General features: G+C 43.6%; 1 protein-coding gene across 1 annotated transcript; it reads left to right on the plus strand.

Annotated features, from left to right (window-relative positions):
• Positions 1–8,398: 8,398 nt before the first annotated feature.
• On the plus strand, positions 8,399–23,436 carry MASP2 (MBL associated serine protease 2). The gene is given in 14 exon segments (XM_059830077.1): positions 8,399–8,614; positions 10,003–10,180; positions 10,431–10,562; positions 17,328–17,524; positions 18,014–18,161; positions 18,709–18,827; positions 19,923–19,987; positions 20,135–20,148; positions 20,695–20,801; positions 20,803–20,833; positions 21,294–21,368; positions 22,702–22,925; positions 22,928–23,267; positions 23,270–23,436. Coding segments are annotated over 14 exon segments (1,998 nt in total). The 5' UTR covers positions 8,399–8,413.
• The last annotated feature ends 1,015 nt before the right edge of the window (positions 23,437–24,451 follow it).

Raw genomic sequence — 24,451 nt, forward strand, 5'->3', positions numbered from 1 at the left:
CAAACTCTCAGCACCAATCTGTCAGCTGCAATTTTGGGTCATTACAGTGCTGCTAAGCAGAGGCTAACAGACAAGTTAGAGTAATCTGACTTCAGCAAGAATAATTCTTCCAGCCGTGCTAGCGCTCTGGCTCAGTTTCCTCCTTGCTAACATACATCAAACAAAATACCTTCCTTTCCTCAGAGATTCTTCCTGTCGGGCCTCAGGGGATCCCAGCCAAACATTTAAATTACATGCAATGATCTTTTAATTTGCTGGCTGCTTGGTGGCTCTGTATCGCTCCTGCCACTTCAGAGAAACACATGCTATAGCAAGACTGTCTCCCTTTTGCCTGCCCCACAGAGGTGTACCTGAAGTATTTTCATTTTGGCCCCCCGAGTTTCTTCTTTCACTTTTAATTGTTAGCTAAGGAGGCTCAGAGTTTGAGTAAAACCATTAACTACTCTGTGCCTTGATATTCAGGTTGGAATACGGGTTTGATCCCAGATCTTGTACCAAGTTAACGCTGCATATAGCCAAATGATTTTGTTTGCCTTTCCAGCGGAGCTGAGCATTGCTGGAGCAAAGTAAGCTCTTGCAACTGTTTGGTGGCTAGTGGAAATCACTGGCAGATATTATGGCTGGGGCGATTTAGGATATACTTTCATAGACTGTGCCGACTTTTAAATTAGAGGGCTATAGCATCGGCCAAGTCTCCCTTTGCTTGCCAGCAGGCCCAGTGCCTCCAGGGTATGTCAGCAATTTCTAGTGGGCTTTTTTTGCATGCAGCTTTGAGGCTCAACAAGTGGTGGGCCTGCAGTAAGTAGGGAAAACCAGGTGGCAATATGTCCAGCAGGTGTGAAAAAGTCACATATGTAATCACTTATGCTCAGCAGTCTGGTAACCTCTTAATCCAAGGAGTATTTGAGCACCAACACCTGAGCATTTGTTTTTGTACAGCCAGGTTATAGCTCTGCCCATCTCTGAAATGCAGGTTTTTCTGAGACGGGCTCACTCCTCCTTTGTAGTGCTTCTGTTTAATTGTGTTTTGTTGAAAACTGTATTTAAATGCTGTTATTTTCTTTTTGCAGATTCCCTTTATTGTTCAAGCTTTTGTCATGATACCTGCAGCAAATTTAGTGTTGTGGATTTCACTAACCGTGTTGAAAAGTGAGGAGCAGGAAGCCCAGGTAAGTGTCCCACTCATTTAAAAGACAAAGTTAAATTTCTCTGTGAAACAATAGCAATCTCACCTCAAATCCAAGTGTTTGACATTGCCCAAAACAAAAGCATACGGGAGGAAAGGATGATTTGCTGGTTATCACCTTGTGAAGATTTCTGTGAGAGAAGCAAAAATGAGCAAAGATGCTGAGGAGTGAAGTGTCCATGCAGCACAGAACTCTTGCTCTGCATTCTGGTGGGCTTGGTTTGTTTTTTTTTTTTTTTTTTTTTTCCCCTGGGGCAAGAAACAAAAGCTGGAGGTTGGAATTCTGGCAAAAGTGAGCTTAGATCTAAACTGAAAGACACTGTTTGGTTTGAACACTTCCAGTTCTTTTGGGCAGAAACAGATCTGACATTCCTGCCTTAAAAATAAGATAGATAAGACCAGTCTTTGTAAAAGGCGATGGCATCTAGAAGGTACCTCGCTTATCTCCAATTTCTTCCCCAAAGAGAGGACAATCAGGGATCCAAGACTTCTTTGAAGGGGGGTCGATTTGAAATAGTTGGGAAAGGCATATTATTCCATTGAGATGGTAAACAAAAGTTTAGCATAGCTGGTTGCTTGGTAGGTTTGGGATTTTTTCCTGGAGTGCTACAGGTATTTTAATATACGGGTTCTGACTGATGCGACTGTTGGCTCTGACATGGCCTTCAATCTATTTTCTCAAAGGCAGGAATGAGGTTGTGTGCATTCAGTGAGGGATTTAGCCAGAGGGAAGATTTGTCCATTTCAATATATCATGCTAACTCTTTAATGTCTGAGCAGTAGCTCTTATTTTGGGAGCGCTTTAGGCTGGCTTTACTGTTTATCTAGATTAGTGGGGTAATAGCCTCTTTGTTAGAAAAAATTGAGGTTATGGACAATTGCAGAGGAAGAGAAATGGTGAAAAATGTTTTTGAGTTGAATAGGGGTGAGTAGAAAATGCATTTGGCTGTATATATGGACAAGAAGCCTGTTGCAAGTGGGTTTAATGAATTTGCCAGTCCTAATGCTGTTGAAACCTATTCTTCAGCATGTTTCTCAGCTTCTCCCTCTACCTGAGGGGGAGGGAGCCTCACGAATTTACTGCCTCCTCCGTCCTCAGCAAGTTATACATTTGGGAGGTGAATACAGTTCTTCACAGTGTTAATTATGGCACGTAGAGGAAGAGCAGTCATGAAAGAAGAAGGAAGAAATGAAAGGGAGATGAAAATAGAGACAAGCAGCCAAGCTCTGACTTCCGAAGGCAGACCTTGTGCTCTCAGCTGAGAGCAACTTGTCTGCTGTGGTTTGATGTGGCAGATGAAGTCTAGGTTCCCCTTCTTAGAAAAACAAGGCCTTCATCTCAAACTTTGTGGTGGTGGCTGTACGCTGCAGAGTCTGGTTCTGCAGATAGGAAAGGAGAAAGGATGTAACAGCGGAGGATTATATGGAAACTCCAGCAGGAGGTGGATATGGTTCTCCTGCTGAGGTTGCTTTTCAGTTCTCCCTTGACTAAGAATTATTTTGGAGAGAGGCTACTGCTCAAGTGGATCATCTTGGTGGAGACTGTGTGCTGGAGGGAATGCCACATGCTAATAGTGCTAAACATGCTAAAATTCTAAGCTGGCAAGTGACTTTCCAGGCCTTGCAGTCATCATGGCAGGTGTGTAACCCCAAACTACTCTCTCTAAATAAGATTGTCAGTCCTGGGTGCTGTTCTGGGAGCTGAAAAGTCTCCTAATTACTTCACAAGGCCAAGCTGCTTGCTGAATGAGGATATGGTAGGTTCAGGGGAGGTTTTTGATTAGCCTTAGTCTGTTCACAATAGGGAGTTCCTGATAGGCTCATCCACGGTTGGTCTTTGTGTGCTCTAGTACAGAGATATGTCATATTTTTCTTGGTTTTCTTTGTCGCCCCCAGTTTGCCTTCCCTGCTTTGAGCCTTCATGTTGGACAAGAGATACATGTTAGACGTGTGTTATTCACCCGTCCCCTTTGTTCCTCTTAGCTGTTTGGAGGCAGGCTTACCCAAGGAAAGTGTGTTGGCTGTGCCTGTAACGTGCATAGCATCTTTGGTTGGAGAGAAGACAGCACTGTATTTCATAGCTTTGGCTCTAGCTGTGTCTGAATTGTAACCAAATTCTCTTCCCAGCACAAACAGCTGCTCCAGTGAAGTCACAGACTTGGAGCCAGCCCAGCAGACACGCTGCAGCTACCAAGGATGTGGGCGGGAGCGAGACGGTAGCTTTGTGAGCTAGTTCAATTTCTGAGAGCCACGCTAATGGGTCTGGGGAGACAGGCAAGGGGAAAAGAGATTCTGACCTACGCAATTCTTATGCTGTCTTCCTCGTGGCAGAGTGGGAGTTTTTTCCAGGAGAAGGCAGAGTAATGTGACCAGCATCTCTTACTTGTGTGCTGTCATATTCTCTCCCCAAGGGGATGAGTATGTGCGGTGCAGGGGTTTGCCCTGGAATTTGTATAGTCACATGTGTAAATACATACATATACATCCATGCAGTGGTTGAAATGGGCTGGCATACGTGAAAATTACATGCTGTTGGATTCTGTAGCTGTGTAGTTGAACAGAAGTTATACAGGTATTTGCACATTATCGTTTTGTTTGTGTACACATACATAATGTATAAATTGTGTGTGCGTTGTCTCTAACATGGGCATGCACACGTGTGCGCACACACACGGACACCCATGTTCAGAAACATGTGCTTTGCACTCAGAGCTTTGTGGTGCTCCTGGAGAGGTCATGGTTCACAGCCTGAGACCAGCCACACACAGATGAGGGTTACCCTTGTTTTTGAGAGCTCTGTTCATGCCAGAGGAGCAAAGCTGTCAACCACTATCTTTACTCCAGCGTTTTTTTGATCTTCCCAGACAATTTGAGCTCAGATCCCAGTGCTTTCAGATGACGATGACACTGTAGAATTGCATTGACTGTCCTTTGGAAGTCAGTTAGCGCAGAGTAGGGAGGACAAGTCCAGTGATTTTTTTCGCTGCTGGAGAAATGTGCCTTAGCATTCTGTAGCAGCTGGACTGGAGTCCCTCTTTGCAAATGGAATATAAAACAATCAGGTAGCAGTAGAGAGTGTGGGAAGGAGGAAAGCACGCCCTAACTGAAGAGAGAAAGTATCTTGCCCCATTTTATGAGCTTTCTCTGCTATTTTTGTCCTGGCAAGATTATTTTTTTCCTGTTTCACAGCAGCCAGGCTCTTCCCCCTGCCCCACTCCATGGTCTGTTTGCTCCGTCTGTGTGCTTGTCTTTCGATGTCAGTCACACTATTTGATTTGTAATGAGGAAACAGAATGCCTTTTCCTTTGCTGCGTCCTCCCCCCAGTCCTCTGAACCCCTCAGTGCAGGAGGATTGGATTTAGCCACGGAACAGCAAGCATCGAAGCAATCTCTTAGGGCTCTGCAGAGACAGCTGGCATTTGAGAAATAAGGGGCAGTGGGGACCAATGTCTTTGGGGATCACAGCAAGCAGCTATTGTGCTCATTTGCTCTCCTGGTTTGTGATGCAAGGATAGCCACTGCTATGTTAGATGACTGCACTGTCTCATCTTAGAAGCCAGGAAGGCCTGTGCGTGCTTTTCCTCCATTCATTAACCAGCCTCTTGCTTTGGCACTGTGCCTGTTTTCGGATCTGGAGGCACGTTCAGATGCTCACTGTCCTGTTCATTACACCTGAAACATCTGGTCCTGACTGTGGTCAGTCATTGCAATGCTTTTCATGGAATTGCCGTCAGAACTCAGGTGCTGCCTTTCAAAGGCCCAGAGATGGTTTTCTCTCCTGGCACAAGGTGATTTTCTGAGGCAGTGTGTGGTTTTGCATGGTCCATTTGAGAATAGAGCTGTCTGGGATGTTTTTGACTAGGTGAATGTGGGACTGTATTGACTTCATTTTTACAGGATCTCAGAGTCCGTCACAGCTGACGGTCTTTCTGTAGGAACATAGGTTTGGCAGAACTTACGTTGGGTAACGTTTTTCTAGTTTCAAAACTTGGGGTCAGAGGGAAATGTGAACTGAAGAGCTAAGCCAGGACTTAGCCTGGATCTCACACAACCTTGATGAAGGCCCTAGCTGCATAGCTGCTTTCCAGCCTTCTCATCTTTTCAGTTGGTTCCTGCGGCTCTCTGGTTTTGTAGGGAAAGTAGAGGTCAGGTCTCTGGATCTTAGCGGTTCCAGCCTGAGGGGCACTGTGTTGGCTGAGCAGCTCTGCTCTTGCTGGTTTATTCATGTGTCTGGCTTAGCTGTCTGCAGTTGCTCTTGCCATAGGAGGGATTTGAAACCTTTCCTTGACAGACTTCAATGTCGAGTAGTAAAAGCATATTTTGAGAGACTGTACAGGGTCTGAGGGAGAGTATGGGCTCATATAAGATCTCTCTAGTATCTCTGTGTCATTCCATATTCCTCTATTCCACAGAAGGTTGGATTTTTAAGGGGAAGTCCTTTCTCTGAATCTTGACCTTCACACATGTTGGTGGGTCTCTTGAAAATAATGGCTTGCCTTTGTGCTACCTTAGTCCTCAAGCATGGAAGGAGACAGGGGAACAAGAAGGCAGCTGGGCAGGCTTCTCAAGAGGCATCTGTCATTTCAGATAACACCCAGGCTTCCTAAAGTGGTTCAGTAACTTGGCAAGTTACAGACAGCTGGAAACTGCAGTGACATGGACGAAGTCCACTCAGCCTTCAGGCTGGCTTAGCCCTGCACAGACAAAAGGGAAATTGTGGGCAAGAGGAGCATCTGTGGGGCCTGAGGTTAGCTTTCACAGTGCTCTCAAGATACTGCTGCACCTGGCTAGCTGATGCCCAGCGGCCTTTTGGAGCTGGAAGGTTTCTGGGCAAAGAAACAGGGACAACATTTTTGGTGTTGTTTGCATCAGGTGCTGAGGACTAAAATCACAGCAGTCTTGTCTCTCCACAGACCATGGCAGAGGAAAGCCAGTATGTGCACCAAGCATTCATTTTCTCAGTCTCCAGGATCACAATTTACTAAGTCAGCTTGATTATTTGAGTGCTAGGCGGCAACTATCAGCTTCAGGGGCCTCATCAGATTCTGGGGCTGTGAGAAACTTTTCAGACCTAAGATCAGAATTGACTCTCCATGCCTCTGCTACTGAACTGAGCAGGAAGCCTGATGTGGGATGCTTCTGGAAGTATTTATGTCTGTGGGAATCAGGCATCAGCTCAGTTAGGCACAGATTGATTTTTTTGCAAAATTTTCTTTCTCTTCCCTTGTTTCGAGCCAGTATAAAGTCCACATCTTGCACGTGTCGATAGGATCATTTTAGCAGCTAGTAGGCCTTGGGAAAAGCTAGTCACCTTTGGGTTCTTGTCTGGTAGGTACTTGTAGGTATTGCTGCTACGAAATTAATTATTACTGCTACTGCTTTCTCCTTCATTTTTATTAAATGGTGTTTTCTGTTTGCAGTCTGCTCAATGGTTTGTTGGCTTTAGTTTTGTTCATGCAATAACTCCTGCTTTCCTGCCAGAACCAGCTTCACTGCCTGGGGTAATGATTTTTTTGGCTGTTCAAAAATGAGTGTGAAAAGGTGTCCATTTAATTACAGGATATCTCAGTATAAATTTCCTGCATGTGCAGTGCGGTAGTCTGTTCTCTGCTGCAAATCAGTTTTTCTCCTCTGTATGTTTTTGTCAGGGAAGAGGTGGGACCTAGGTTCCACACTAACATATCTGGCTTTTCACCGTCTATAAATTTAGGCTTATCTCCGTATGCACTGGAATAGGAGTTTTGTGGGAAACCTAAACGCGGACTTGGAAAGAAGCAGTCTGCAAGCAGTGGAATTAATAAAGCTTTATGTCCTATAGCGTTGGCTCTCCTAGTTGAATTCCTTGGGGTCTTATAGTGGTGTAAAATCCCTGTGTGGATCCACAAATGTTTAGAAGAAACTTGAGTTCATTTTTCAGTTCTTTCCTCAGAGAATCCCCAGTAATAGGAATTCATTTTTTTTATCCATCTGCCTATCTCCATTGCACTGATAGCTTTGGAACTGCTTCTCTTCTGCCAAATTGGTAGAAATTGACCATTGGGCTTTTAAAGTTAGTAAGCTGGGTTACACAGGCAGATGTGAGCACAGAGGATTTTTGTCTTGTTTCTGTGGCAAGCCAGGTTCAAAAGACATGATTTATTAAGTATGCCTTTTTACCTTATGGGTGTTCCAGGACGGAGACGATAGAAAGCAATTCATCCATATAAGCAAGGCATGGAGCAGGTTTCAGTCAACAGAAGTTTGCACTGGATTAAAATGTGCAGCTGAGAACTGGAAGGCTTTGGCATCTCTTAAACTTGTGGCTGTGTGCGCTGTAGTGTTGTGTCCCCTGAGTATTCCTGTCCCATTACACTGAACCATCTAACCAGACTCACTCACTATTCTGAAATCCTGTAATGTGTCCCATTATCTTGTTTTCAACACCTTCCTGCTCTGACAATGGAAGAAACTGTACTTCCAGTAACATGCTGTTTGCATTAATAGTAATTGTAGATCAGTTGGTTAGAGGGAAAGAGCATTGCCCAGCTCCCCTCGCTCTCCAGTGCAGACACTGTCTGGAGCCACTCTGTACCTCCTCCCACTGCCTGCCTTCCCGCAGAGCTGCGATACTACTGCTCCCTCCAAGAGCCTGCAGCACTCCTAATCCATCCGCTCCATCTCTGCCTGCCTCTCCCTGTCACTGACTGAGACCTCATGCACTGAACACAAGCCTGGTTTTTAGTAATTGCTGTTCCCAGAACTCAGCAGGCTGAAGGGGGTGGAAGGGAGATAAACATCAGAGTTCAACATCCAGGCAAACACAGCAGAGCACACACAATAAATACATCCACCCCCAAATGCAAATACATCAGAAGAGGTTCCTTCCCCGGGGCTCAGAGCAGAGCAGGCTCAGACAGGAGAGCAACACGATGAGGTGAGTGCAGTCGCAGGGACCTCCCCAGCTCCTCTGGCCACTTGGGTTTGTGCAGGCCTTAGAAGGCACGAGTGTGCTTCTCATCTTGTTTAGCTGTTGCTACCGTACGACTCCAGTGGTACCTCCTGATTTCTTCCATCGTCAAGTGAGAAGGGTGTTGGGCATGAAGAATTCAGCTAGCACTAAGATATCTGTGATTTGGTACCAAGACTGGCAACTTGGATGTGTGGCTTTTGGGGTACAATCTGAGTTGATGCTCACTCTTTCTCCATTAATCTCTGTTCCTTTGACACAGGCTGTTTGTCTTGCTAGCTATGCTTTACAGTGGAGTAAGCAGCAGCATTGTGCTGGAGAAAATGTATGGGAGGATCACGTCTCCCAACTTCCCAAATGTCTACCCAAATCACAAGGAGAGGATCTGGAATATTACTGTCCCCAAGGGATATTCTGTCCGCATCTACTTCACACATTTCAACCTGGAGCTGTCCTACCTGTGTGAATACGATTATGTGAAGGTATGTGTTGGGCAGGGTGACGTGTAGCAGGCTAAGTTGTTAAAAACTGTCAATATGTGATCCTGGACACATGCAGGACCAACATAACTGTGTAAGCACTTGATTCTAGTCTACTAGCAAAGTTCAGGCTCAGCTGGTTTCTAAATGATGTGTTTATTGAGGCCCACGGGACCAGGAAGTAGAACTTGTCATCATGTTGGAACATCTGAAACTTGAGTTGTTTGTGCTGCGAAAATTCTGATGTTCCCCTCTCGTGAAGTAAAAGGTTTGAAATTTTGCCCAAAACAACATTTGAGCTTCATTTTGCTGAAGTTACAGTGTGTGTTTTAAATTAACAAGCAGTGCTTTACACAGAGTATAATGGGAGACTGTAAAAGTGTAAGCGATAGTCTAAACAAGATAGTGTCAGCTTGTCTAAACGTGCACTTGCTATCCTGTGTTTGCTAGCTAATGTGAGAAATGACCTCGGGAAAAGAAACAAAGATACTGTCTTCGGGAAGTGTTTGGGTGATCAGCAGTGTCCCTGAAAGGTTTGCACTCCATGTGCTAGCATGTGCTCTAGTCCATGTGTCCCTGTGGGTAATTTGAGGCCATGCTACCTCTGCACTCATTTTGTTGTTTGCATGGGCCTGATACACGTTAAAGAGGGAGCTGTATACCCAGGGAGTATGCAAAACCAATGCATCAGCAATACTTTTGAATCTGATGGAACCAAATCAAGCAGCCTTGTTCCCATATAGGAAGATCTCATTTCCATGGGTTTATATGGCAAGTTGCTCCCATTCCCCAAATCCGTGTTGTTCTTCATGTAATTTCCTTTGGACAGGACAGAGTACTCATTTCTGGTAGGTCTGTAGTACCCAGTTCCATCACTGCCATGTCCAACATGAACCCCATGTATCAGAACATTTCTCTTGTATTAAAAACAAGAGGTAAATGAAGAGCTGGAACTGTAATAACTGAATCATAGAGCAAGTGAGTCACTGGTTTAAAGAGACCTTTTACTATACATTTGAATTTGTCGGTGTATGAAACCTTTTTACTCCAGTTGTCTCTGGCTTTACCAAGATCTGATTGTCACTGAGAGTGCCAAGTTAACAAGAGCATTATAAACAAAGCATGGTGCTGATAGCCCAGGCTGGCATCACAGCTTTATGTGGGCCTCTGAAAGGAAAAAGAGAGAAAAAATTATGGGCTCAAGTCACAGAGAATAGGGGAAATCTGCTCTTATCTGTCCCTGGATCTGGACAGACCTCCAGAAGCACCTTGTGAGAGCATCCAAGCCTCCATTCTCACACCACTAAACACATGCTTTCCAAGGCATGGCAGCAGGTTGGGAAGAGCAAAGCTCTGTGCTCATCTGGTACATTTGTCTGACCATTTTTCAGCTGAGCTCTGCTGAGAGGACCTTGGCTACGCTGTGTGGAAAGGATAGTACAGATACTGAGGAGGCTCCGGGCAACAAGACATACGTCTCTGTTGACAACCACCTCATGGTAGTGTTTCGCTCTGACTACTCCAACGAGAAACCATTCACAGGCTTCGAGGCCTTTTATGCTGCTGAAGGTAAGAGACCAGCCCCTCTCGCAGATGAAACAGACACAGCTATGGTGGGGTTGGCGCTTCCCTGTGCTCTCATAGACTGTGGCTGCTGGTGTGAGGTGGGAGAAGGTGGTCTCATTGCACAGAGGTAGATGCAAAAGGGCGCAGCAACCAAAGGCAAACAAGCCAACCTCACAAAACACAGTGTGGCTCAGACCAAGACAAAGTGTTGTTGAAGGGTGTTGGTTGCCTAATTCTGTGCTTCACCCATTAGATATCGATGAGTGCAAACAGCTGTTTGATGGTGAACCCCTCTGCAATCATCACTGTCACAACTATGTGGGGGGCTACTATTGCAGCTGTCGGGTTGGCTACACACTGCATGAAAACAAGAGGACATGCACAGGTGAGCTCTTGCTAGATCAGGAAATACTTCCCTACCTACAACATCCACTTAAATCCAGTCCCAAAACTAGCATCGAGATGAAAGCTGTAGGTTTTTGTTGTTGATTTCAGTATTGCCTATGTGCCTGGTGCAGCTGGAAGAAGGTACAGGGGGTTAGTCAGGGCTGTGAGCAGAGGCCCTGGTTTGCACAGTGGCTGTGGGTTAATTGATGCCGTTAGGGACAGCAATATTGTGTCACAGTAAAATGGTGCACTGGCAGTTGGTTTTTGTTGCTCCTTAGGCAGCATCCACCTGTGTGCAGCTTTAGACATATTTAATGGAGAAGCAAGAAGCTTGTCTTACGCTTCCCACTGCAGACACTTCCAGTCTTCATGGCTGCCAGTGTAGCCAGCCTTACAAAACTGAGTATATCTTGCTCCCTGGGTACTGATGTACTGAGTATTCTGGACCCGAGTTAGTAGACGTGTTGGAAAAACCGACAATCAAGTTGCAAAGTCTAATAGAGAAATAGTTTGCCTACTCTTGCTTGAAGGACACAGGTCAAGAAGCAGCATGGTCCACATATCACTAACACCGGATACAATGATCCACTCATTAGATGGGAGACAAGGCCAGACACAGATCCCTTGTTCAGAAGGGCATACAGCATAGCTGAATTCTGCCTGGCTCCGCTTTTCATTTCACAACTAGGGAAAGCTTATGTGTGTCAGGCAGCAAAGTGTCTGTCTGAATCAGCGCAGTGATCGGTACCTCAGGATTCACTTTGCAGTGAAACATGTGCCTACACGCAGTGTCAGATTCATCCTTTGTGGGTGCAGCTTTGCCCACCTGGAGCTGAATCCTGTCTGGAAAGAACCAGCGCACATACTGCTCACTAAATGTTGTCATAGATGGGAAGATAGTTTCTTTGAGCTCCCTAGTGCTGAAATGCAGAATTGGATCTAACTTCCAGTGCTTAAGGCCACCTTGGCATTTAGCTTGCCAACTCCAGCCTATTACAAACCCTCTCCAGCCATGGCTACCTGGGTCTGATTCAAGATTCAAACTCCTCATATCTCCAGTGTATTGGAACAGACTTATTCATCCATGAAGTGATGGCTTTTAGCACAAGTATATGGATTTACTTACGGTATAAAGCGTGTGCCTGGTCATAATGTGAAGGTGCAAAATGAATAGTTGTGAACTCGCAGACTAGCAGCTTTGCGTTGACCATTCATGTGTGCACATTTAGGCCCCCCTCCTTGAACATAACGCTAGCAGAGGGAGCTTATCAGCAATGTTGAAGGGCTGGGCTACCTTGATGGGTGGAGACATGTGCATTGGGAATTACTATGGTGCAGTGATGCGCTGGAACCTGTTCACATTTCAGAGGCCTTTAGATGCATGTGGTGAAGCCGCTCCAGCCACTGGGCTGGGCTGCAAAGCAAAGGTCTCTGTGGATCGCCTTTGTGAGATGAGGGCAAAAGCTGCCCCTTTGATTTTTGGGCTCCTGTCTGAGCAGGCTGATATTGACAGGCTCTTTTTTTCTCCTTTGTTTTCCAGCGTGATATAATTAAGCTTCTCCTCGCTTAGGCAGAGATGGAGACAGATGTGCTGGGAAGAGCTGGTTTGCCCTCCCTCCTGACCTGCCTGTTGCAGAACACCCAAGGGCTGCAGGCTTCTCTTGTGTGACCTGTATATCTTGGTTTCTTGCCTTTCAGACCTGCATTCTGAAGACAATAAAGAGGCTGTTCCTTGTTGAAAGCTGATGGCAGCCTCTGGGGCATTCATTTTCTTGCATTTCCCATGTGTCACTATGGAAAGAAGAAGGTAGATAAGGCAGGAGCTGATAAGAGAGAAGGCATTGTAAAAGGCCCCTGAGCATCAGAGCTACCTGAAGACTCTTCAATTTCTTGTCCAGCTCTTGTTGCTTGACCTTCCATAGTTCTCATACTGCAACAAGACCAGAACCACGCATTTGTTCCCTAATGTTCATTTTAGATATGCTCTTGTCTGCAGCCAGACTTGTAGATTGAAACTATTCATGTTCAGAGACCATTCATTCTTTGGAAAGGTTTGAATTATTTTTTTTTTAGTCCAAATTTAGTGACTCTGGCCATATCTCCCATATGGCTGAAATGTGTTCTGGTGGGCAAAGCCTCAGAGTTCCAGGAGTTCGATAAATTAATATGAATGTCATCAGGGCAGTGTAGGAGTCTTGCCTTCATACAAGGGAAGGCAACTGCCCTCCCCACAAAAGATGCAACACAAGAAATGCTGTTCTTCAACGCAATTGTTGTGGCATCAGTTGATACTGTCTCAGTCCCTCACAGTGCCTCTCGCTGCTCCACGTTAATATCCATTTGTTGTCCTTTTAGACTGTACCCTCTTTGGACAGGGACCATCTTCTTGAAACATGCTGGAGAAATGTCGTGCTCCGTACTTGTCAGTGACTACAACTCCCCAACTCTGTGGAGGAAACATGATGATTATTACAAGAAGTTAACAAGTCAGAGCTGAGCAGCTGTAGGCGAACTGCTGAAGCTAAAACAACGCTTTGTTTAAAAAGCTCGAGGGATCAAGGAGCATTGGTCAACCAGCATTTCCTTATTTCTGCAATTTAGCAGGAGTTGCTTTTAATTGTAATTTATGAGGCTCAGTTTCTCTAACCCCATCTCTGCTCTTTAGGGCCTGGAGTAAACGGGGGAGGAACCCTTTTCCAAGTGAGAATGGGAGGGACAGAGAGTCTTTTAGATGAGATACTTGGCTCATTTCAAGTCACTGCATTTGCAGACTTCTGTGTGGTCTTGGGCAAGTCGCTTGATACCAGCTTTGAACATCCATCTGCAAAATGAGAGGTAACATCACTGCCTTGACTTACCGGGAAGACACTTAGGAAGTGGTGTAGAAGGTAGATGCCGCAGAGAACTGATTTGGGTGTAGAGTGGCTGTGCAAGCCGTTACCAAGGCTTACCTCTGCTGGATTTAATCTTTTTCAGAAGCTGTTTCCTGGTCACAATGAATTGTGATCAAAACAGCTTGAAATTTTGTCAGGGCTCAGTGATACAATTTATGGCCCACCTTTCATTGGAGACCTAATGAGCCAATGACAATGGACTTGCAAGTTTTGAGGGGGTCATTTTTCAGAGTTCAAGCCTCTGGCAAACAGCTCACCGTGATTCTAATAAAAATATGGCCTAAGCATAACTGAGCACTCTCTGGACAGCTCTAAAGCTTGGACTGGTAAGCCACGGGGCAGCATTTCTGCTGGCAGATGTTAAAAATTATTTTGATCCTTTTTGTGCTGGCTGGTTTATGACTTTCTTGCTTGGATACTTACGGAAAAAAATACTGCCCTGACAAAGGGAACTCCCAGTGGCCACATTCAGGTGGTATTAGGAGAAGAGTAAGGTCCAGTCTAAGCCTTTTCATCTTCAAGCTGCAAATTCCCTTGGACTAGCAGAGTATCTTCTGTTGGGTCTGCCAGTTTTGGCTACTCATGTGAGCACAAGTCAAGAGAGTTTATTAGTGATGACTTGTATTTTTTCAAACTGTATTATGAAAATCTTGCATCAAAATTAGGAAACTGAGTTTAAAGGAGACATATGTAATGAAACATGAAGAACTATTAGTCTCTATCTTTCTCCTTTAGTCCTTCAAAACAAGGTGAAGGCTAGTTTTCTGAATTACTAGGGTATTAATGGGGCACTGTTCTTATTTGTGCTATAACAGCGTGTGGCGATCCCAGCTCTGTGCAGAGGCATGGTGCTATTTTTTGCTACGTGAACACAGAGCAATCACTGCCCTGAAGAGCCTCTCAACCAGCACCTGGGCAGCTCAGAGCAATTCTGGACTATGCATTGCTAGAATGGATCTGGGCTAAGGATCCCTCAAGTCCTACCTCCTGCCTTTGATACTTGGCCAGCACCTTATGCTTCAGTGGAAGATGCAGTTCAGTAAGTGATTTTTAAAGTATACTCCCATAGAGAAGCGTAATCCTGTGCAATAGATCCTGTGTTGTCTGTATGCTACTTAGCTTAAGCTGAACTTAATGGCACTAGCGTATAAAAGTTTGCCTTAAATTTCGTATGACAGCATGTTGCACAGATTAATTATATGCTATTTCTTAATCCCAGTTTTGTATCATATTTGTGTTTTTTGGCCTTTAATTTCATCATGTGTCCCGTTGCCCTTTTATTACTAGAGAAAGAACAGCCTTCAGAAACTGTAGCGTTTGGTTATATGCAGTGGTTTTCTCTCTCTACATGCATATATATGTGTGTGTGAATGTGTGTGTGTGTTACCACACAGTTGTCTTTTCTCCACCATTTCTCTTTTATATATTTTCATGCTGAGTTTAGTCTAATAGCTTTCCTTTAAACATACTCGAAGGAAGGAAGATTACATGATCATTACAGTAAATAGAAGCCAAGGTGTTGCTGCCTTCTAGCTCTTGTAAGAGAAAATTTAACCTTATCAACCTGAGTATCCCTTCTTTACACAGTGGATCCCATGCCCGGGGAATAATGGTTTTGTAGGTAACAGGAAAAGATTCTGATGCAGAACTAGCAGAAGGTTTGAGATTCTAACTTCCTAATGATTTCAGTAGGCAGTTAAGGGAGTAAAGATAGTACTCATTATATTGTGGCTTGTATGCTTAGGGTAAGACTTCACGCTGAGTCTTTTTTCACACCCAAGGATTTCATATTTTCATTCCTATCTCTTCCTGTAATTGCCTTCAGACTACTCCTGTAGGGGCTGTAGAGCTGGGACAGACATTAGCAGCATGAGGAAATTTCAGTTTTTAAGAGAAGCAGATTTTTTTGCACTTATGGCTGTGAGCAGTATACTGCTAAAGCTGCATATCAAGTAGGTTTTGGGGTGTTTCTTAACCTGGGCTTGCAGCAGGTGGAAGGAAGCATTATAGCAGGACCTTAAAGCCTGGGGAGAGGCAGTGAACTCTGTCTCTCTGGCAGTATTGTAAGCAGCACCTGCAGCAGCTCAGGAGAGCGTGCTGGAAAACATGCTTTATTCTTACACAGCCATCAAATGCTTCTGTAGTTTGAGGCACAATCGGTGGAATTACAGAAACGTGCACTTAGCTGGGAAGAATGAGGTAATAACAATTAAGGAAAAAACCCACTTGCTGATAATCCTCTACAACTATAGCATGAAAGGAAAAGATTTAATTCCCGTTGTAGCTCAACGGATTTCTGCTAGTGCAAAGCAGTGTGCTGTTGGGCTAGACTCAGAGGCAGCAGCACCTCCAGGTGAATTAGTCAAACTTTCTCTGCTTCTTTGGACCAAGAAAGGCATTTCAAACAGGATTTAAAAATTAGGAGAGTGCTCAGTTTTAACAGAATAGGCATTTCTAGGTATTTATTAACTGTTTTACTCTGTCTATTTGTCAGCTGTGTTTGAAAACATAGGACAATGAATTCAGAGTAGAGCATGCAGAGATGCTCAGTCACTGTGGTGATAGATAGGTTTATGTCAAATAAAAGCAGCTGCTCATAACTTTTTGGGAAGATGGACAGAGAAAGATCGTTCTGAATTTACAGCTTGTGCTAAAAGAAACACTTAGTACCCAAGTGCATCATTACTTGTGTTGTGGTATTGTAGTCGTGCTAAGAGCCACGCAAACACAAAACAAAAAGATCATCCTTTTACCCATACCTGCTTTCCTTTCCAAGTTAAAGGCTTGTATCCAAATACTTCCTGTAGCAGCAAGTAGAGCGGTTGCACAGGTATAGGGTGGAAGCAGGTTTCATTCTCTGAAGTAAAAGGAGCTTAGAATCTTGGCTAATGAAATCCATGGTTAGTTAAGGGACAATGATGTTCATTTTCTCATTCACAACTTGCTCCCCTTCCATTAAAATGACAACCTTTAAACTGTATGGTCTATTTTCGATGATAATCTCTAATTAATGACTGGATAATGGCACTTTTGTTGGTGGAGGTTAGCATGGTGTGTTTGAGGATACAATTCAAAAAGACAAACAATTTCCCTCTTACGATTAATTCAGTGTCACAGTGGTGCAAAAATATGTCGGTGTTATCAGCCAGTCCAGCATTCCTCATCAATTAAAGGATTGCTCATACAGCTTTTGCAGCACATCATAAAGCCTTTGTTCCCAGCTGATCAAAGCACCACTTCACAGTGATCAGATGCTGTCAACAAGCAGAGATCCTCGGGGCACTTGTGGCTGTTCCTTCTTGCCTCTCTTCAGCAGGGAGCATTTGTGGCTCCAATTGTGTCAGCAAGAGGCACAGCTGGTTTTGCTCAGAGAATACAATTACATTCTAAACGTCTGGCAACAAAGGCATTAAAAAGAAAGAGCTGCATTCAGAGGCTTCTGGAATTGAGGAGCTGATAGCTATCCTACCACTCTACACGCTCCCGTGCAGCAGACAAGCTGCAAATTTAACACCTCGGAATGTTTCTGATGAGCTTCCAGCTATCACACTTATTTCTGACCTCCAGCCCTGTGACTGTCTAAGTAGTGCTTTCCTGGTGGTGTCTTGCCCTGCACCACTTCTGAGGCGGGAGTGCTGGATAATGCTCGTGCCCTGGTCCTACCACAGCAGAGAGAGAGAGGGCAATTTTCTCAACACTGACAAATGCCTGCTGGTGAAATGTGTGAGACTAGCTTCATTTCATAGGCAGTTAGACAAGTGGCTCTGAAACTTTCTTGAAGGGGTAGACTAGTATAGAAAAAGATCCACTACCTTTACTCAGGCTGAACTGACTATGGTCATCATTTTGTGTTGGTTTTTTTTTCCTAGCCAGCCGTCAGAGTCAGGCTTTTGCTGAAAGAATTGGAGAAATCACCAGCCCTGACTATCCAACACCTTATCCCCCGCTCAGCTCCTGCAGCTACAATATCCAGGTGGAAGATGGCTTCCTGATCACGCTGCAGTTCACGGAGACCTTTAACGTGGAGACACACCCAGGAGTGTTGTGCCCCTATGATGTCCCTAAGGTAAGGTGAGGTTTATTGCATTTCAATAAGCTTTTGTGAGACAGGGCCAGGTCTTTTACTGCATCTTCTTCAGTCTGTGTCTTGCCATGTTAATATACAGTTTTGTCTCCCTGTATCTCTCCTCATTCATATCTTCTCATCCCTTCAGTTTTGCTGGGTTTTTTTCTTTCGATACCTTCCTCTGCCCTTATCACAAATCAGTGATGCCAGGGGAGTCAGTGAAATCTTTTGCATCCAGTTTGCTTATCTATAAAATGGACCCAGTGATCACTTCCCAAGAATTCCATAGCACTTAGGACACCTGGAGAAAAGTCAGGCTCTGAGTTACCAGAGTGATGAGCCATCACTAACCACCTGCCTGTTTTTTTAAACTTTGCAAGGAAGGACCGTTCCAGTTCAGGGAGTCATTGTATCAAAATCTGTTTGTTACTCTTCCCATGAGGCTTATGGAAGAAAGGCCGTTAGTTTGCCTTCTCTCATCCTTTTCAGGTTAAAACACCCAAAAAGCAATTTGGCCCATTCTGTGGAAAGACTTTGCCAGCAAAAACTGAGACACAGGCTAGTGTTGTGAAAATTACTTTCATAACTGATATCTCAGGAGCACACACTGAGTGGAAAACGAAATACACAGCAGCAGGTGGGTAGGAGACCTCTCTTTAGTTCTCAAGTACAAACTATTCCCAGAACTTCATTCTGGAAAGGCCTGAATAGTGACCAAATCGTGGTGCTTTGAAACAGTGGTTTCATGCTTAGTTTTCAGTAGCGTACCTATTAAACAATGTAGCTACTGAGTAGTTTACTTCTGAAGTAAAGTTTTAAGAGAGCTCCAGAATTCCAGCTGACCTTACAGTTCAACTCTGGTCCAGGCATTTTATTTTAGGGAACGATTTTCCTGACTTGTCAAGAGTTACGAGGTGCGTGTTTAGGCAACAGGCATACTGGGCTGGTCCTGTCAGCATCGCCTGGCCCCGTGGCAGGTCGCTGCACACCCTTGATGTGCGAGCATCACGGTAAATCAGTCACAGTCTTTCCTTTTATTCTCAGTAACTGTAGATCCGTGTCCATGTGGGTGAAACAGTGTAGAGAAAGGCAGAGAAAGGGTGTGTTTTTTCTCGAAGAGCCTTTAGCAGTGAGTAACAAATTCGCTCTTAAGGGGAATAGTCTTGTTTTCTGGTCCGCAGCAGGTTTGCCATGTCCCAGTCCTGAAGCACCACCCCACGGTCACATCGCACCAGTGCAAGCGCGGGACATTCTGGGTGACCGCTGTGCTCTCTCTTGTGACATCGGATGGGTGCTACTTGAGGCAGGCCAACCATGGCAGTGTCAGCCCTATGGGACTTAATTTCTCAGGGATTAAACATGCAGGTGCCCTTTCTCATTAACCATATCTGTTGCTCACATACCGTAATGATGAGGTGTATTCAGTACACTGAATTTTTTAGCAATTGCCCTTTCTTTGATACCCTCCCCAAAGAATTATGTTTCTGTGTGTGCCTGTGTGTACGTATGCCCATGCTGCTGCTCTTTGAACACTGCTGCTTAGAGATTTGCTTGTAATTATGTTGGAAGAAGGGAATGATTTTATGAAAGATTTCACAAGATCAGTGTAGCGAGAATTTTTAATGTTCTTTCATTTGTTACTACATCTCTCCAGGGAAGTTAGAACTGGAATACTTGGCCATTTCTGCCGAATGCCGCATTTCAGACTTATTTCTTAGTAACATCCTGCTTCCCAGTAGGCAGTTTAGGAAGATACTGTAGTCCATGTATGCTTACAGCAAAATTTTAAAATCACAGTTAGGTGATCGTGTTTTAGGAAGGCATAGGCTTACCTCAACGGTTACTTTACAGTTTGTTTGATTTCATAGTTGCACACATTTACTGTTTATGTAGAAGCCCAGAATAACTGAACTGATGTGAGGGTTAGTGTTCAAGGCGAATAGTGGGAAAGCTGGGTATGTATGGAAATGGATAAATGAAGGCTGTATTCCGTGTAGTTCTTGAAGTGCACTGACCAGCACCGTGTGCCGTTGTTGCTGGCAACAAGGCAGGTGTAAGTGGTGGAGCTGCTACAGAACAAATGCAAAATAGCCTCCAGATTCCGGAAAGGGTAACTGTCCCTCGCGATCACAGCCATCCACTATGGCCTTTATTAGCATCCACATTTAGATATATATGATGGTGGTATGAGAATTATTTACCTTGCCCCCCATTACTCAGAAAGTAATGCAGCAAAACAGTGCATTTAGTAAAGACATTTTAAGCAAATAAAAATCTAGTTACCGTTTTTCCCTTATGAATGAGCAAATAAATGTGTAACTGATGTTGTTTTTCTGTAATTAACCCTGTTTAATGTGGAATTAATTTGACCTTTGATTTCTATTCATGCTCCTTGTAGAATTAAAATGTGGTGAAGTCTTTTGTAGCAGAATGTCAAAAGGATGCTTCTTGGAACAGCAAAGTGCATCAGTAAGTGCTAATATTTGAGAATTTGAAAATCTCTGTGTAAATATTTATATTTAAAATGTTGGGTTTGTAAATACAATTATAGAAGTTGCAGTGTGAGAAACATTTTCTTCTGTTTGGTAACTATTCCATTTCTTGTCAAAGTGCATTTTGTATTTGTAAGTTGGAAGATGTTTCAATTTCTGCCATTCTTTAAAAAGCACTGATGTTTATGTAAAAAAAAAAAAGTAAAAAAAAAAAAAGTGTGGTAGTGACCTTTGAAATAGTGTACAGTCTCCTAACAGTTTTATATAACTAGCAAAAGCATCACCATCATAGGAGAAAAATATAGTGCGTGTACTCTTAGAGTACTGGTACAATTTAATTAGTCTGTGTTCATTAATATAGGTATCGGTTTCCTGCGTACATGGTGTGCAGCGTGAGTCTTGCACAGTCACAGCTTAATCTAGTGGATAGGAGGGCAAATTTTCTGAGGAAACCACATAATCTGCTAAACCCTTTCCAGCTCCCAGTACTCAGCCGTGGTGTTATTAATGTCTGCCTGCCCAGCTGTGAGCACAGAACCTTCACCAGTATTTCCGTTATCTCGAGTAAAGAGGCCTTGTACCATTCCCTGAAGATCACAGTTGAATCCTGCTTCATTAGGTTGACTTCTTCAGCACGCTAGCTTTTATTTTTTTTAATATATTTCTTAACTGCTTTAGTTGGTGACTGTGGTCAGCCTGCGGACACAGACAGCAGTGCCGTTACGTATGTTACGGGGCCTGAGAAGACCACCTACAATGCTGAAATTTAGCACCCGTGTGAAGCTCCCCCTCTGCACCATGAAGGCTAATGATAATGGTAGGTCCTAAACATCATGTTAAGAGTGGTTCTCAGTTCCGATGGTGTGCAGGGTGAGTAGCCCCGACTTACGCAGACATGCCTGGAAAGGTCAGCAGAACCTTTCTGAAACACAGTACAAAGGCTGTTAACTTTGGGAAGTATTACTTGCATTTTTAAGGACGTGTACCTAAGCATACTGAAAGGTACCCCAGGTAGGCTTAACTCAGTAACAGTTGGGAGCTCCACACATTTTTATCACTCCCCAATCAGTGGCATTTGATAATATTAGATCCTGCGAATAGCCAGAGGGGTGTAAGTGATGCGGCATCACCTTCTCATGAGCCTGCAGTAAACTCAAAGGAGACCTGAAATACGATGTCTAGCGCTGCTTGCAGAGTGTCACTTGTGTGTTGCTTCAAGACGACGCCCAGCTGTTCTAGTCACTTGCTCTTATTTTTGTTGTCTCTGTGAGATGCAGGTGAACAGCTATGCAGTGATGATGGATCCTGGAAAAACTCCAAAGGGGAAATAGCAGTTCCTGTCTCTGAACCAGGTGCTGCGTGAATGTACAAAACAGCTGGAATTAGCAGTTGCTGCAAAATCATTAACATGCTTTTGGCTAGTGCTGCCTGCTGCTGGTCCATGGTCGCGCTTTGTTACGGAGCAAGCGAGGCAGGTCGCAGGTAGGTGGATACTGCAGGACACAGCTTGCTTTGCAGCAATGCGCTTCTGTGCACCCGCCTCGGAACTTCAGAACGTTTCCTGTAATGAAGGGGCCAAGCTCCACGCTGTGATGTTCTTGCTAATTATCAGCCCGCAGTGAACTACAGATGCTGGGCTGTGAAGGGTTACTCAGCTAAGCTATTGTAAGAGTTAAGTAGCAGGTGTAATACCGTGGCTTTCTCAGATTTTCTTTGAGTACCTTTAAGTTGATGAGGCAGAACCACACCTCATTGTAGAATGTTCGTTTTAAAAATCAGATTACCCCCTTCACGTTACTCTGATTTTCAAAATGGCAAGTGCTACAATTGGTGTTTAACAGGGAGGAACAGTAACAAAACTAAAAATGTTATGATAATGGCACAGTGTGACTGGCACTCCCTGTAGTTACTAATATTGACCTCATGTTTATCTGTTAAATTTTTTACTATTTTAACAGGCCTTGGTCTTGCCTGAGGCTCCCTGTTGCTGCTAGCACTGCAGGTTAATGCCAGAAACTCAGTTTAGTTCCCCTTGAAGACAGTAAAAAGCTGAACCATTGGTTTATTCCAGCTCTCTTTTGGAGAATGCAGTTCCATGAATAACTAAATTGTTGTTGCTTTTAAATTGCTTGGCATTGTTTCGGACAGGAAAATTGAACCACGCTCCAGAAGTATTTGTGAGGGGAAAAGGCCACTGAATGAATGCCCTTATTGCAGGGTAATGGGTTGGGGATTTTTTTTTTTTTTTTTTTTTTTTTTTTTTAATGCTTGAACTGCTAAATTAGCTACTCTGTAAAATTACTCAAGATCCAAGACTGAGTTTTGGGAGAAACATTTTACAATGTAAAAGCGTAATTGTTCCTCTTATCTTTTAGATTAGACTATCCATATATTCCAATTACCTTAATTTACATTCCGAACAAATACACTTCCTTCTCTATGCCCAAATTCCTAAACAAAACTGTCTCTCTTGATTACAGACCTTTTCCAGAGGATGTATGTAATACCAACTAATGAAAAGTGTACTCTAAATCAAATATTTATTTGCAAGCAATTTTACCATGCCAAAACAATCTAGGAATTACATTTAGAATCATTAACTTAATTTAATCCACAGGAGCATAATAATTCAGTGTCCAAATCTTAAAATGTGTAACATTTATTGCTGCATTCATTGTTTTGCAGTTTGTGGAATGCAGAGAAGTGGAACTGTGGAGCGTATATACAGAGGAAGGCAAGCCCAGCCTGGAGAATTTTCCTGGCAAGTAATGTTAATTACAGAGCAAGGAGGATTAGGAGGTGGTTCGCTTTTGTAGGACAACTGGGTTCTAGCAGCTGCTGATGTCATAGTTGATCAAAGAAACCCCTCAGCTTTGAGGATTAAACTGGGGATTTTGAACCAACGCTCATTTTGCTAAGCAGCAGCTTGGGCAGAAAAAAAACTTTTATTCATGAAGGTTATAAAAATGATCTTGTCAGCTTTGACAATGATGCTGCGCGCGTTAGACTGCAGCATAAAGCCTCGATTAGCACCAGTATCACACCCGTTTGTTTACCAGGAAAAGAAGAGATTTCAAATGAGAGCAAATGATGGGGTAGAACTGAGACGAGGAGCTCTTCTGTTCTCCTGCTGCATACCGAGGTGGTGGTCAGTAGCCCGAAAGAACGTACAGCTGTGTACGCAAATAAACCATTTAATGGAAAATCTGTTCTGGTAACAGAAAAGCTGCTGTGTGCTGGAGCTGAGGAGGGGGTGGTGGAGGACCACTGGTGCTCTTAGGTGCTCAGCCCAGCAAAGGGTTTATTGTTGGCATTGTGTCCTGGGGCGCAGACTGTGCTTTTGCAGGGGTTTATGGGGTTTATACAGGAGTCACCAGTTACGTGCCTTCGATTGAAAGCATTATTTTAAGTAGGTCCTAAAAGACTTTTATTTCTAACTCCTACCAGCTATTACTTAGATTACATTAAGAGCTAGAGTATTTAAACACTTAAAAAACAACACTAAATCCTTAATATTCATTAGGCTTAATGGTTCTGTTAAAAAAACCAAAAAAACTTGAGTATCCAAACACAACATTAATTTGTTTTCTGTCCCAGCAGCTGTTAAAAAACCTTTAGATTTATAAAATTGCCATCTGCCTAAAAAAAAGCATTACTCTTCACGTAATAAAGTATATTTTGTGTTCTTTTAAATAGCATTGTGGATTCCTGCAAGACTGCAGCTTTTGAATGAACGCACATCCAGCAAATGCATGCAGAGCCTCAAGGTACCTCACAGCACTCCCTCGGGTGTAGCGGTAGTTGAAGAATCCCAGAGTACCAGCTGCACGTTGTATTTGGGGGGCATTTACGTACAATGCTGTACACTTCAAGGTACCTCTATAGGTACCTGCTGTACACAGTGTAGGGACAGCTGTACAGCCCTTGCCTTAAAGAAGGTCCTGCTGTCAGCTGCAAAAAATGTGTTTTTCTGAACATAGTTTTATAAAGAATAAGCTTTTGCATTCAGATTTATAATTTCAGTACATGAGCAGCTGACAAGATTCTCAGCGTTAGAAGCAATGTTACAAAGAACTGTTTTGACTACAATATATATCCCTTTAGTTACATAAACTTCCTCTTTCTTGCATCTCACATTCTTTCATTAGTATTTCACTTTCTAGAATAATGGAAAATGAAGTATCTTTTTTAAAAAAAAGACTCCAAACACTTCAGTATGTTTTCAATAGTAGTTTATTTACTCACTTATAAACACTAGAGTATGCAAAGCAGTTGGAAAATATTACTAAAACTTGAAAATTACTCTAAAATTTTCAGGGATTTTGTTTGAGGGTGAAGGAAGGCTAAAGTTATTAGCAAAGCCTACTCAATGCTGCCAACCAGCCTGTTAAAACCTAAACCTGGACAATTTAAACAAAATTAAAGCCATGCTAAT

Source organism: Gavia stellata, chromosome 27, assembly GCF_030936135.1.
Source record: "Gavia stellata isolate bGavSte3 chromosome 27, bGavSte3.hap2, whole genome shotgun sequence".
Lineage (NCBI taxonomy): Eukaryota > Metazoa > Chordata > Aves > Gaviiformes > Gaviidae > Gavia > Gavia stellata.